Source organism: Thermobia domestica, chromosome 13 (assembly GCF_964235325.1).
Source record: "Thermobia domestica chromosome 13, izTheDome1.hap1.1, whole genome shotgun sequence".
Lineage (NCBI taxonomy): Eukaryota > Metazoa > Arthropoda > Insecta > Zygentoma > Lepismatidae > Thermobia > Thermobia domestica.
In genome coordinates, this window is record NC_137466.1 from 59,205,458 (window position 1) to 59,219,456 (window position 13,999).

Consider the following 13,999-nt stretch of genomic DNA (forward strand, 5'->3'; position numbering starts at 1 on the left):
TCATGTTTGTATCGTATATGGAGTAAGAAACTTTTGTCCCAAAATGGGCCCCCTCGAACGGCGGGGAGCTTCTCTGGGAGTCAGTTGCCCCCCTGCCCCCTACAAGTTGCGGCTCTACCGATGACGTAGCCTCAACTTGAAGAATGTTTTGTGATATTTTCCTCATTGAGGAACGTTGAATATGTCATGAAGACACACACACAAGTTTGTTTTATTTTCTTGTTTATCTTTTTATTTATATTTTGTTTATATTTGTTCTTGTTATATTTGAGTATCTTGTTTATATTTTTTCCATGAAACGATTTTAACTAGGTATTAGTTTGGGTGGAAGGTTAAGTGGCGCGGTAGGTGTAGTTCAATGCTCACAACGAGACAAGTAACATCGTCGTTTTTTTTTTTTTTTTTTTTTTTTTTTTTTTTTTACATCGCTACCTTCTTGTGAGAACTGTGAGAGAGAAGTTTCAGTGTGGCTTACAGTATTTTCAGTTTAAACGTTATAAGTTTACAAGCATTTTCAGTGCATATTTATTATTGTTCATAGTTTGGTGACGTTTATCGTCGAGTTAGTGCCATGAGTTGCATACGAGCTGATGGACATTGCGCATCAACTTTGTCACGGTGAGTTGTGAACAGCACATGAACTGTGTTTTGATTAGATTTGCATATTAAATTTTTGCGTCAATTTATGAATATTATTTTATCATTTATTTAGGGAATTTACATATGTAGTTTATTGGAATTTGCATACGTAGCAGCGGGAGCAGATAACTTTTATTGGTGTTTTTATGTATATATATTGTTTATTTAGTGTATGTAATTGAACATTGACTAACAACAGGACGGGACATCATATTGGTGCAACGATATTTTAATATTATTTAAAATTTACTTCGAAGAAGATAGAACATTCTGAAGTTCAGATACGCTATTTTGCTTGCAGAGAGGCAGAGAAGGCCTCAGAGAAAAAAAACTTTAAGAAAGCTTGCGTTTCTAACGGAGCCTTGGTCTACCGCAGCGTGGGAAGAAATAGTGAATCAATGTAGCTATCTTTATTTGGGGTAGAATAACTATGAGCTCCACTCTTCGCATATATGCAGAGCTAGTCTCAATTCCTAGTGTAGTTATAGGTAGGAACATACACTGACACTAGAGAGACACTATGTCCGCAAGTACAATGGTTTCATAGCAATAAAAGTTTTAGCGTATCTGTGGCAAAATTGATGATACAAAGAGGTGTTAGATTTTCAAGACACGCCTACTTTTCGCGTTCTAGTCACTGGAAGCGTCCCTTGGTCAACGAACTGCCGTCAGAGAGGAGGAAGTTGACAAATTTGAAATTTTGGACGAGTTCATTTTAGTCCTAGTTGTAGTCGTCCAGAATACTGTTTGTAATAGTACCGAAACATCCGTCAGATGTCTCTGTTAAAAGATTATTTTCGTCTGCTCCGCTGGTACATGATTTGCTATAATAGTATGTGTGATGATATGTAAATAAACTTTCTGGATGTACCCGTAGTATTTAGTTATATTTAGATCGATATGTAATTTGAATAATATTAATGGCTTGTACTAATGGCAGTTATAAGCCTGGTTGATGGTTGTGAGAAGTATTCAAAAGACTAACACAAACCTCAGTTTTTTTTTAAACATCGACGAGATTCGCTACTGTTTGATGGAGAAGAGAACTCTCAAATAGTATTATAATACTTATTTTGATGTGTCAGTCCACGACAGCCTTGTTTAGGACTCATTTAACATATGAGATTTTGTGTAGTATATTTAAATTGTGTATTTAACATGAGAATTCATATAATAATCAAAATCCTTCAATGCATCAATTTCACTGGTATGCAATTTTCAATGTCATTGGGACAAAAAGTTACAAGTGTCGCCACTAGGTGGTTCCACTTGTCAAGCCGAGTACGTGAACCTGTGGAGTGACCAAGTTTTAAATAATTTTGTTGTTTATTTAAATATTGCCAAGTAGTACAGCACAGTGTTAGTAAGTGTTATACACAAAATTAAAGCTTAGTAAATAAGCTATTAAACACATATTGTGACATTTTGCAATGTAATTGGAGTGAGTCATAAAATGCAGAAAAACATGAAAAACTGTTGAATATCGGAAGTAAGTAGGTCATTGGAAGCCTACAGGTGAGTGATGTTCCTTCCCCACCTATTTTGGGGAAAGCGGGCAATAGTGGTTTGGCCCAACACGAAGTTCCAGCAAACAATGAACTTCAGTTGAATAAAACAGTACGGGACACAACCAGAGAGGCAGTCTTTTTTGAATATTCGAATCGTGAACATCGGTCACAAATCTCTTTTTTGTTTTTGTTTTTGTTTTAACCGACCGTTAACTTGGAATCTTGGAATCGACATTAGTCGCGTTCAGCTCTGTGGTCGAAAAGACAGTGTGTTAGTTTAAAAGTAAATACCTTGTGAGTGTGTTTTACGAAATGAGCACTTAAAAGTTAGTTACTGTCATATAATCTTCGTTTACACTGAACTCATTTTCTAGTGGAATGAGAGTGTAGGAAGTACTCCTAACAGTTAAGAAGGTGCGGTTTGCGGAAATGTCAGCGAGTTGATATTAAGTAAAACATGTACAAAAGTTGCAAGTGTGAAGAGACATTGCTTCATAGTATATTTTGTGAAGTGCTTCGCGCAAGTATTAACTTTTTCAGTCATACGTCAAGCGCCGTGTCACATGTTTAACATTATGTGCAGTGATTACTGAAGTTAATTGTAGTATTGGTAAAGACAAACTCTATGCCTGATTCTTTAGGCAATGACCAGTGCTATAATACCGTACAGTTTATTTAAATAACGTTTGGTACAAGAAACTGAGCATTTACCCTTGTACGAATTAGGCGCATTTAGCGAAGTTACAATTGCAGTGCGTCATATAATGGGGAACTAATGTGAACTTTCATCACATATTCAACGATTCGCTAGTACCATCGCACAGAGGACTACCCGCTGAACCGCCACTGATGCAGCAGAACTCCAATGTTAGAGGGGGAATGACCGGTAAAAGAGCCTAGCAGCACAACAGAGGAAGAAGGAGGATGGTCACCAAATACGGAAGAAACGCTACAGTGAAGAGTAGGAAGTGTTGACATGCAGAGACACTGCAAGAGAGAAGAGATCAGCGCAAGTAAAACAAACGTGCACGAACAATAAAAATGAGATCTCTGAAAGTGTGATTTAAAATTTCAAAAGGAAATATTAATATTTTTTTTTTCTTTTCTCGGGTCTCAGTGCGAGACCGCGCGCGTGTGTGCTCTTGTATAATACAATATTATGTGCATTTGGAATGTTGGAGTGGTGCATTAAAAGGATTACCACCGGAATTTTGAGCTTCTCTTTCTTTACAACAGTGTGGCTGCAAGGTATGTGTTACCCTTTTCTGTCTATTTGTTTCCTTTTCAGGCCAGATGCTGGGATTATCAATGAGTCGTGAATACGGCGTGCGTGTTTCATGCGAAATTTGGGTAACTTTCACATTCAAGATGATTGTTAAAACCACGGGTTCCTTGAAAATTAGAGTTTCATGCTACAAAGGACATGGTTTAGCTTTTCCAAATTTTTATTTCTTGTAAATAAGACTCTACCGACTGATCAAAATTCATTAAATTAACTTTGTGAGTGGAGGTTGCATTAAGTTAGAGTAATTTTGAGTGTGCATGTGAAGTCTCCTCCCACATTTCCATTCTAGCATATTAATTATTTTGTTAAATTTATTCATCACATGCACTCATCCTTCCTCCCGTTCACAGAGTCAAAAGCCCACGTCTATTGCCGTTCATGAATGGATACGTAAGGTATTTAAGTTAACTGTTGATCAGGTGTTGTCCATTGAAATGGACTTTATACGTAAGAACTTATATCTGAAATTAATTAACAAAGTGTTATGTGAACAAATCTAGCTAGTACTAATGGAGTAGTGACCTACTCAGATCAAATTTTTACGATAAATTTGCGATATCACAATTTTTTTAAATAAAAATTCATTTTATCAGTTGTGTGCAAATTCTCATTTCTTATCATTAGTTAACCTAAAACACACCTGTTGCAGTAATTTTACGACAACAGTGTTGCCAGGGACCGCATTTCAGTCTAAAAACACCCATTTTACGAACTTGCATTAAATAGCCTTTTTATACGGCAACACTGCATCAACGTTGTCACATTTGCGCACCAATGGATAAATGTTAATGCATACTGTTCATATACACAGGAATTCACTCGAAGGAAATCAGTTTTCTGCAACTGAATATTGATTTTCTTCATCTTGCACATTTTTTTTATTTTACACTTACAGTAATTTCTTTCGTTACTACACAAAAACGTTATAAATTCCAACATTGGTCATGATCTCGAAAATATCTAAATAGAACGTGCTTACATTTGTTTCAAGTCTCAGGTCTTTATCGTTGTTAAACCAAAAGATATACGCAATCAAACTTTGGGTTGCGCAACTTTACGGACACACTTGTTCTATCAAAGTTTTTAATTAGTTCAAAATTTTGAATTTCTTCAAAAGAATCTCTTGACTCGCAAGTTGGCAGTAGCGGATCTAACAAGTAAAGACTGAGGAGCAGCCAGAACCCAGATTGTGATACGTGTATCATGAGTTTACAATAAATATTCAGAAATATATGTCACTTAAAAAACTGGGGGGACCAGCCTAGACCCGCCACTGCAAGTTGGAAAGTTCTGCTCTAAATTATAAATCGTAAATTAATATATTATAACATTAACTCGTCATACTGAATTTTACAGGTTGCTCCTGTTTTACAATGAAACCGAACAGTTTTTATACAATTTGCTTATTGCAAGGTAGAATCTCACTGAATTGTTAATTGTACTTTATAGTTTACAGTTTTGGCGGAATAAGATATTAGTGGGGTTAGCAGTGCGCTTCATTTGGTATTCTAAGTACTACCGTTAAAGGGCGTTTACGTAGCACTCAGGTACAAGAACGTGCAAAAGTAAACAGAAAACATATTGGCAAGAGTAATTTTTCCACGCCAATGTCAAACGACGCAGTTTAAAGAGATGACTGGACGTTCGAATGGAAGGCTATATGGTTGCCTTCCGGAAGAGAGCATCTTGTAGCGCAAATCAGATGAGTGCATAGAACATGGCGTCCTTATAATAATTCGTGTGTGGGAGCAATGAACATAAGAGAATCGTACCGAGAGACGGTTGAAAAGTAAATCGCTCAATGCGGGATAACAGACATGTTATTGGCATTACCGAGAACGGTCGTACTGCGTTATCTACAGTATTAGTTTGAAGCACTGTAGGTAGTGTGGATTTGTTTGCGTCGCTGGTTCAACAACGTTTTCTGAATACTGGACTGGTGGCACGCAAGCCATTTTGTCGGATTCTATTGATGTAGAATTACAAAATCTTTAGATTAAATGGTTACATAGCCACAGTCACTGGCGTGCTACTGGCAGATGGCCGTGTTTTTGGACGAGTTTCGCTTCAACTTATCACGCAGCGATGTCCACCTTGTGGCGAATGCAATCTGGCAGTATGCATTGTCGAACGTCATAGACAACGAACGGCGCATTTGACGGTTTGGGGCAACATGGGTTGCAGCAACATGGACTGCTACACATTAAGATCTACCAGTGATAACTACACTAGGTAAGTTCCTTCGGACAACTCCCAACGCCATATTTTAGCAAGACAATCTACAGTGTACAGGCCTTTTTCGAAGACAAACGGGCACTGCTACTTCTCTGGCCTACATGATAGCCAGATATATCAATAATCGAACATGTGTGAGATATGAATGGAGGCCCTTGTCGTACGTCAGGTCCTCAGAAAACTTGTCGATGTTTTGTAGACTCGTTTACAAGCAACATGACAGACGATTCCTCAACCACACTTCCAACGCCCATTGGGTTCAATATAAAAACAAGTTAAGACTTCACGCAATACTGATTTATCATGGTTAGAGATGATGTAAAAGTTCTAAAATTATAACCATTTCTGTACAATCATGTTTTAATTTTGTATACATTTCATTGGGCTCACTCGGAAGTTTCTTTAACATACAAGCTAAAAACGTCTGAAACTTTGCAATACCTTCAATCAAAAATGTTTCTGTATCTCACGGAACAGACACCAATTTTTCCATTTTATGATTCTATCTCACAGAGCCCACGTCTACCTTCCATTTTATATGCGGTAGCTAGCATATCACGAAAATCTTGCTTTGTATAATGAACGATGGTGATATACAGTCATATTGCTAAGAACTATTAGGATATAGTAATTTCTCCTCTCTTGTATTTATTTTACACTCTATAGTCAAATACTGGATAAAATACAACACTTACCTCTGCTATTTTCAAGTAGACCACACTGATTTTTAGTTTTAGTCTCCAAGGAAGAAGTTTGACGTTATGCACCAATTAAGATCGTTTAATAGTCCTGTTTATTATCATTACACATATACTTGCGGATGTGCATATGCGTAGATTAAGAATTCGAGGAAGGAAGTTAGATAACTAACATTTGGCTTAAGGGAAAATGTTTCATCTTTCCTTATTTGTAATCGGATAGGAAAGACACGTGTGATATTTACTCAGCAGTAATAAAAACATATTCAAATGAAACAATACAGAAAACTAAGATATCTTTGTTTCGAGTTACTCTTATGCGTAACATAATAAAAGATGATGTCGTACTTCTGCAAGCATGACATTCACTCACGACGTTCATTAAATTAAAAACAACAAAGGGTAATTGACCAAATTCTAGTCTGGGCCGCGGTGGCTCAGTGGTAGAGCGTTCACCTCTGGTGCTTGGAGTCCCGGGTTTGATCTCAGCCCCCGCCAAGTGAACTTTGTGGTGGACAAACACCGTGTGCGTGAGTTCCCTCGGGGTTATCCCGTTTCCTCCCTTTCTTCATTCCACCACTTCATTCATTACTCATCATCACCGTCTCCCTTAGCCTAACCGGCATAACCTGGGACGTAAAACTCACAGATTTAATTTCATTTCAAATTCTAGTCTCTTGCAGGAATCATCACCACCATAGGTATTCTGCCATCATTGGCAGGTCACTTGCCTCAACTGAGTAGCTCCCATTCTCCAAGATCTTCCGCTAACCTCTTCGTCTTAAAGTAGGATATTCCTGTTTTATTATTGTCCATCAATTGTAGCCTTTCCCCCTCTCCCTCTCTTTCCTGCCACCATATCCTCTAGCACGCCCGTCATGATACAGTTCCTTCTTACCCAATGTCACAACCAGTTTCTTTCGTCTTCTCAATAATATCTAAAATTTTTGTTTTCTCGCCCACCATTTCTAACACGCTCCCATTCGTCTTCCGCTCGACCCAACTAATTCTTACCATTCTTTTCCACACCCATATTTCCAAAGCTTCCAGTCGTTTCTACAAGACTTTTTGCTTAATGTCCATGTTTGTGCCATATACAGTACAATATTCCACATAAAGCATTTTATGAGTCTTTTTCTCACTTCTTTATTCAAAATCCCACAAAACAGACTTCCCTTTCTTCTACACGCTTCTTTCGTCATTCCTATACTTCCTTTTGTTTCACGTTCGCACTTTATATCATCACTAATACTATTACCCAGGTATATAAAGCTAATCACCTGTTCTAATTTCTTCCTTCGTACTTCTTTCTATATTTGACATCGACAGCTTCGTTCCAATCACCATGGCTTTTGTCTTTCTAATATTTATTTTCATTCCATATTCTTCACAGCCCTTCCTCAAGTTTTCTAACATCTTATTGATTTTCTTTTCAGATTCCGCAACAAGTGCCATATCATCTGCAAACCATAAACACTTAATTATTCTACCTTCTACCGAAATGCCATCTTCATTATGTAGGCTCTTTCTCACAATCTCTGGTACAGATGTGTATATTAAATCATGTTGGCAAAAGACAGATTCTCTGTCGAACTCCCCTTCCAATTACACTCACCTATGTCATTTACTGCCCTATTCTAACACTTACTTATTGGTTCATATATAAGATTCTTATAAGTTTTCAATCATTCCATTCCTCTTTAGAACTTTCAACGACAATTCCCAATTCACGCGGTCAAAGATCTTTTCTAGTTCAATGAATACAACATACCCCCCTTTCTCTTTTTTTTTATAAGACTTTCACTGATCATCCTTAATAATTCAATTGAATCTCATGTGCCCTTTCCTCTCCTGAACCCAAACTATTCCTCCTCAACTTCTTCATTTATTATCCATACGACCTTCTGTTCAAAAGTCGAAGCAAAATTTTTGCTGCGTGAGATATGAGACTATTAGTTCTGTAATCCTCATATCACTTTCGGTTCGATTTCCATCTACTTATAGTATCATAATCGTCTTCAGGAAGTATGATCGTCACTCTCCTGTTTCATATATTTCATTGCAGAATTGGAACATTTCTTTCTTGCTCTTGTCTCCTATATTCTTAATAAATTTGATTCGCATATTATCTAACCTCGGATATACCTTTTTCAAACTCATGTCTAAGAATACTAAACCCTTTATCATTCTCGAATACTTCATTTTTTATTTTAACATCTAAGCAACTCTGACAATCCTTACTCACATATAAACCCTCACCATATTCTTTCCATTTTGCTAAGACTTCACTTCTTTCTCTGACTACCTTCTCATTTTTATTTTCTACTACCATCGTTACATCTCCTTGTTTCTTCCGAAATTCCATACATTTCACCTCCTTGTACAATTCCCCATATTTTCCAACTCTCTCCAATTCTATACCTTCGCATTTTCTTTTGTAAAACTCTTTCTTTCCTTTGTCTGTTTCCCTTCGTAAAATAGTTCATAAAAGTTTCTATTTAGTATTATTTTTAAGAGTAATATCTTGCAAATCAGATGATTTTGTTACATCAATCCTGGAGTCTTCGTAAACATGAGGAAAGAGATCATTCTGGACATTTGATGTTCCGAATGGTATATATGTAAAGTATTTACAATCTCATCATAATTACTGAAATTCTCTTATGAGCCCGTAATACGACCATGACATATGGTAGATACCTTTCTTCCCAACACTGAGGTAAGCCCAGTATACAGTGTATACATATATATATATATATATATATATATATATATATATATATATATATATATATATATATATATATATATATATAATTTTTTGTCATTACATGCTGCAGGTTCCTGTACTGGATCAAATTTTAAGCACCGTTGTCAGAAATGGAAAGTGGTAGCAAGTGTAGCAGGTTTGATTTTCCAAAAGGCCTTTGCAATATGACGGTCACCACGCTACTTGTTACGTACAGTATATTACGTCTAGTATTTGTTCCCTTTAAAACAGTGAGTTTATATATTATAATAAAAATCAGTAACCTTACCATAGTTTCACGGTACATGAGCTAACTCATTTACTTTTGTCTAAAGTTTGAGGAATATTTTCTCCATATAAGCCAATCGTCTTGACTTTTCCCTGGAGTTTGGGTAATAATAATCATATCCAACTTGGAGACAGTAGTCGCATACTTTTACATATATACTATATGTAGGTACACAAAAAATGTGAAGCGATTTCTTTTTCAAGCTATTTGCTGAAACTTTAAAATCTCGTACTGGTACACCAGTCCGGGTGGTCCAGATCGCACCCTTTTGTCAATTCGAAATCCCCAAAGCTGCATCTTGCCGAAGATGCATGCTTAGTCAAACTGTGTTTGTCCCAGATTACGTGTGGTAATCCGTACCGGAAGTGTCGTAGTAATGTCATGTTGAATTTTGCTGTATTTCATGTTCGAGAATCGATTTATTGCAGCTGTTACTTGTTTCGGTAGGTGTCTTTCATTCATTATACGGATAAAGGCACAACAAAGCTGTTTGCTAAATAATATCATGGCGTCAATGCTACGATAGTGAACTGAAGCTCTTAATATGGATTTGGATGAAGGAAAAATTCGAGAAATGCTGAACAATTGCGTCCGAAAACCACAAAATGTTTATCGTTATTTCAAACAGGTTGCGGGCTGTGAATGTGCCACCACAATGCCAAGGATAAAGTAAACAAGTTGAACCTCAACAGGAAGTACAGAAGCACTAAGCATTCCCCCAAATTTCATGTAGAGATAGATTGCATCATTTTAGGTACATTTCTTAGGGCCCATTTCCGTAACAGCTTTCGCAAATCCGAACCACGTGAGCTAACAGCGAGAATCGAACGCTGGTCGTAGTCACAGCAACGAAGCCGCTCTGCTACCGATCCGCTGATTTCAAAAGCTGCGGATTGTAAAAGCTGCTAACAACTATTTGACACAAATTTACGTACTCGCAATGAACTTACTTGCATAAAACAATCTGACATTTGTGTCATTGTATAAAGGTAACCTTGGAAGTTTCGTCGCTTTTGTGGAAATTTGTGTTCAATTGGCCCTCACACCGTGAGTTGAATGCGAATTGAGATAAGACGAATGTCAGTTGTTGGTGTGGGTATATCCAACATACCACCTGGTTGTGGCAGTTCAGTTACACTGTGAAATTGCGTAAGGACAGAGTGAACATGGGACTTCCACACAGGTCATAAAGGAGTGCATGCTGTACGAGTTCAAACGGGTCAAACGCCGCTGCAGCGGGGCGGAAGATATGCCAGGCCTTTCTTGAGGGTGTCCTGACTACGCGGACATCGAAGACGCACCACGTGCCGGAAGACCAACACATGTACTCAATTAACATCTTCAGACAGCAATTGAGGCGAAGGGTGGCCAGACATGTGAGGAACTGGAACTAAAATCAGTGTGAGTGGAGAAATCATTCGGCAGCACCTCCATCAACTTGGGAAATACTACTCCGGGCCAGAAGTCAACGCGAACAGACACCTGTGTTTCTTTGCTGTCTCATCTGAGGGAGGAGGCATTTCTGGACAAGGTATTGACATGTGATGAGAAGTGGGTCATGTACGGAGCTCCACGGTACCGTTATCATTGGTTAGCATCCCACGAACCAGTTCCAAAACAGTCGAATTCATCATTGCACAAGAAGAAGGTCCTCCTGTGTGTTTGGTGGACTGCTCGCGGCATCGTGCATCGGGAACTGCTATTAGCTGGTCAGAGCATAAATACAACTACGTACTATCAGTAGTTGACCCGTGTTCAAGAAAGACCAAAAACTCTGAAGCTATCACGTCTGAATCGCAAACGGGTCCTTATGTTACAGGACAGTGCTAAGCCCCACGTGGCTAGGATGACCCGGGACACCATTCTACGCCTTGGATGAGAAACATTATTGCATTCGCCATACTCGTCGGACATTGCACCGTCCGATTGTCACCAGATCCATTCCTTGGACAATCACCTTAGCGGACGCCAGTTCAAATCCCTAGTAGAGGTGCGAAATGCACTTCATACCTTAACGGCCCATCAAGTTCTACCACGATGGAATCCATGGCCTTCCAGAACGTTGGCAGGAGGTCCTCAATGCTGATGGGGACTATTTTTGATCTTCCAGGTACGTCTTAGGTGACATATCGATGTTCAAAGGTGATGGGTGAAAAAGCGACAGAACTTTCTTGATTATCTTTATAGCAACTTATTTCTTAAAGCATTCGAACTTTAGATACTTATCAGTCTCGTCCCCATTTGTTTTTAAATAGTTCGGGAACAGGAGAATAATACGTATTATTTCTTAATGTAATTTTCTAGAGAATACGAAATCCTACTTGGTAAACTAACTAACGTTTTTGAGATGGTCTTCGTTCTTGCTTAGCTTCTTATCTAGACCATGAAATTATAATTGAAGACTCATTCTTTTAAGGTGTCCAATGTATCAACAACATATTCCATTCAGTAGTATTTTAAAAGTACTAAACAATTATGTAGAGAAATTTTAGAGCCCTTTTTACTATCCCACCGAAACGTGAAATATGAACACCACAGGTTACGCCACAATATAAGTGCTGCTAAAAAATATAGATATATATTTTGTCAAGGAGAATATACTTAATTTGGTGTGCGTACCAGATTTCTACAAATTCAATCATCACAACATAATCACAATAGGGCTGCGAACCTGGTGGGCTACTCTGTGTGTACTACATAAGGGAAGCGGAGGTAGCTTAGTGGTGGAATTGCGGTCCTCCGATGTTAAAAAATGTGCAGTGTTAACAGTTGTTGATAACTAATTCCCAGTAGTGTGACGCTTTAAACAGAAGTAAAGATTAAAGACTACTTATGGTTTCTCAGATGTATAATTACATCGACTCAATAACGTTGTGCCTTGTAATATTCGATGACCCCCAAACTTTGGACCCAACCCAACAAAAATTTCTGGCTGTGAGCCTAGTAACCACCCCAAACATTCTATTACAACTTGCTCGCGTTCCCATTTCTATTAACACTGATGATAAGCTTATAGAAAAAAGTTGCATTTTTGATTGATTGAATCAAATTTTGTATGTTTTATACATGCTATATGTCTCCATTACTAGTTTTGAAATTCAGATAGCTCTGGTGTTTTCCGTGGTTTGGTTGACTTCATGGAATGTTTTGCCCTCCTTATTTATCTTGGGACTACTGTTTGCCTTTGGTGCGTAAGTTCCGGGTTCAATTCCCGGTGAGAAAACACACTACAGTAATCTCACTTTTAAACTGTAAATCTCGGCATTGGACACAGTGGCTCAGTGCTGGAGTGGTTTCTTCTTGTGCATAGAGTCCCTGGTTCAATGCCCTGCCAAGTTAGCTTGCGGTGGACAACATGGTGTCAATGGGTTTACTCAGGATACTCCCGTTTCCTCTTACATTTCTCTTTCAACTGATTCTTCCATCATAATTTACTTGTCTTAATCATCCGTCTTCCTTAGAGCATAAAAAATTGGACGTTAAACTAAAAGATTTCGTTTTATTTTGTAAATCTCGTTGTAAATTATTCATTGTAGCTTTGGAAAATTCAGATTACTAATATAACTTCAACTGACCAAAGCAGTATACATATTTTAAGATTATATATTTGTGTTACAGTTTCGGCTATGTAACATAGCCTTCCTCAGACACATTATGAGAGAAATATCCAACATTATATAACGCAAATATATAATCTTAAAATATGTATACTGCTTTGATCAGTTGGAGTTTTATTAGTAATGTAAATCTCGTCCTATGCAGTCTAACATCTGACAAGAGAACTTAAGGGTCTTCACTACAGCGAAATTAAACTACAGCTAATTTTAGTGTTTTTCTGTAATATCTTCAAAACAAATAAAAATATTTGAAAAGCAGAAACGTAGTGAACTACGATTTTGTATGTGAAACCTTTACCACAATTCACCTATCTCCTTTTGGTATGCCGCTATTTACAGAACCCGCAAAAATGCTAAATCTATCTGCAGTTGCAAATCGAAAGCAGATAGATGAATTGTGATAACGGTATCACATGCAAAATCGTATTGTTTAGCTCACAACGTTTCTGCTTTTCAAATTTTTTTATTTGTTTTAAAGATATTACAGAAAAAGTCTAAAATTAGCGGTAGTTTAATTTCACTGTAGTGAAGACCCATAAATACAAAATAAACAATTGTAAAATATCTTGAAAGAATGCAAGAAAACATGATCAAAGAACTCTTAATTAAAGGGATTTCACCAACTGTCATAATAATTTCCTGCATTGCATGCATGCTGAGTGTGGACTCTTAATAGCAGTTTATAAAAACAGTATACCTGGCAATTCAAGAATCTTCAACTCATAGTAAATATTCCAATGTCCACTTGACAAATTAAAGTTGCTTTACAATATTAATGAATATAAAAACATTTAATTGAAATGCCATAGCTCAAAATGATCTCAGTGCATTAGATATAGTATCAATAGAGAAAAATGGCAAAGACTAGACTTCAAAAGAGTTGTTGACAAGTTGGCTGCCCAGAAGAACTGTAGAATTGATTCCCTATACCAATAACATGGAGCATTTGTTTATGTATAGCTATATATGGTTATTTCAT

General features: G+C 37.4%; 2 protein-coding genes across 2 annotated transcripts in view; one reads left to right on the forward strand and one right to left on the reverse strand.

Moving 5' to 3' along the window:
• Positions 1–8,697, reverse strand: part of LOC145667613 (uncharacterized) — an 81,221-nt gene extending 72,524 nt beyond the window's left edge. The window contains exons 1-2 of the mRNA XM_081735077.1: positions 8,611–8,697; positions 6,363–6,405 (exon numbers count right to left, since the gene is read on the reverse strand). Of these exons, the coding sequence (XP_081591203.1) occupies positions 6,363–6,405; positions 8,611–8,697 (130 nt within the window). The remainder of the gene's footprint in view (positions 1–6,362; positions 6,406–8,610) is intronic.
• Positions 1,927–13,999, forward strand: part of LOC145668157 (trypsin-1-like) — a 131,132-nt gene continuing 119,059 nt past the window's right edge. Inside the window, exon 1 of the mRNA XM_081735747.1 lies at positions 1,927–3,395. Coding sequence (XP_081591873.1) covers positions 3,320–3,395 — 76 coding nt within the window. The 5' untranslated portion in view covers positions 1,927–3,319. The remainder of the gene's footprint in view (positions 3,396–13,999) is intronic.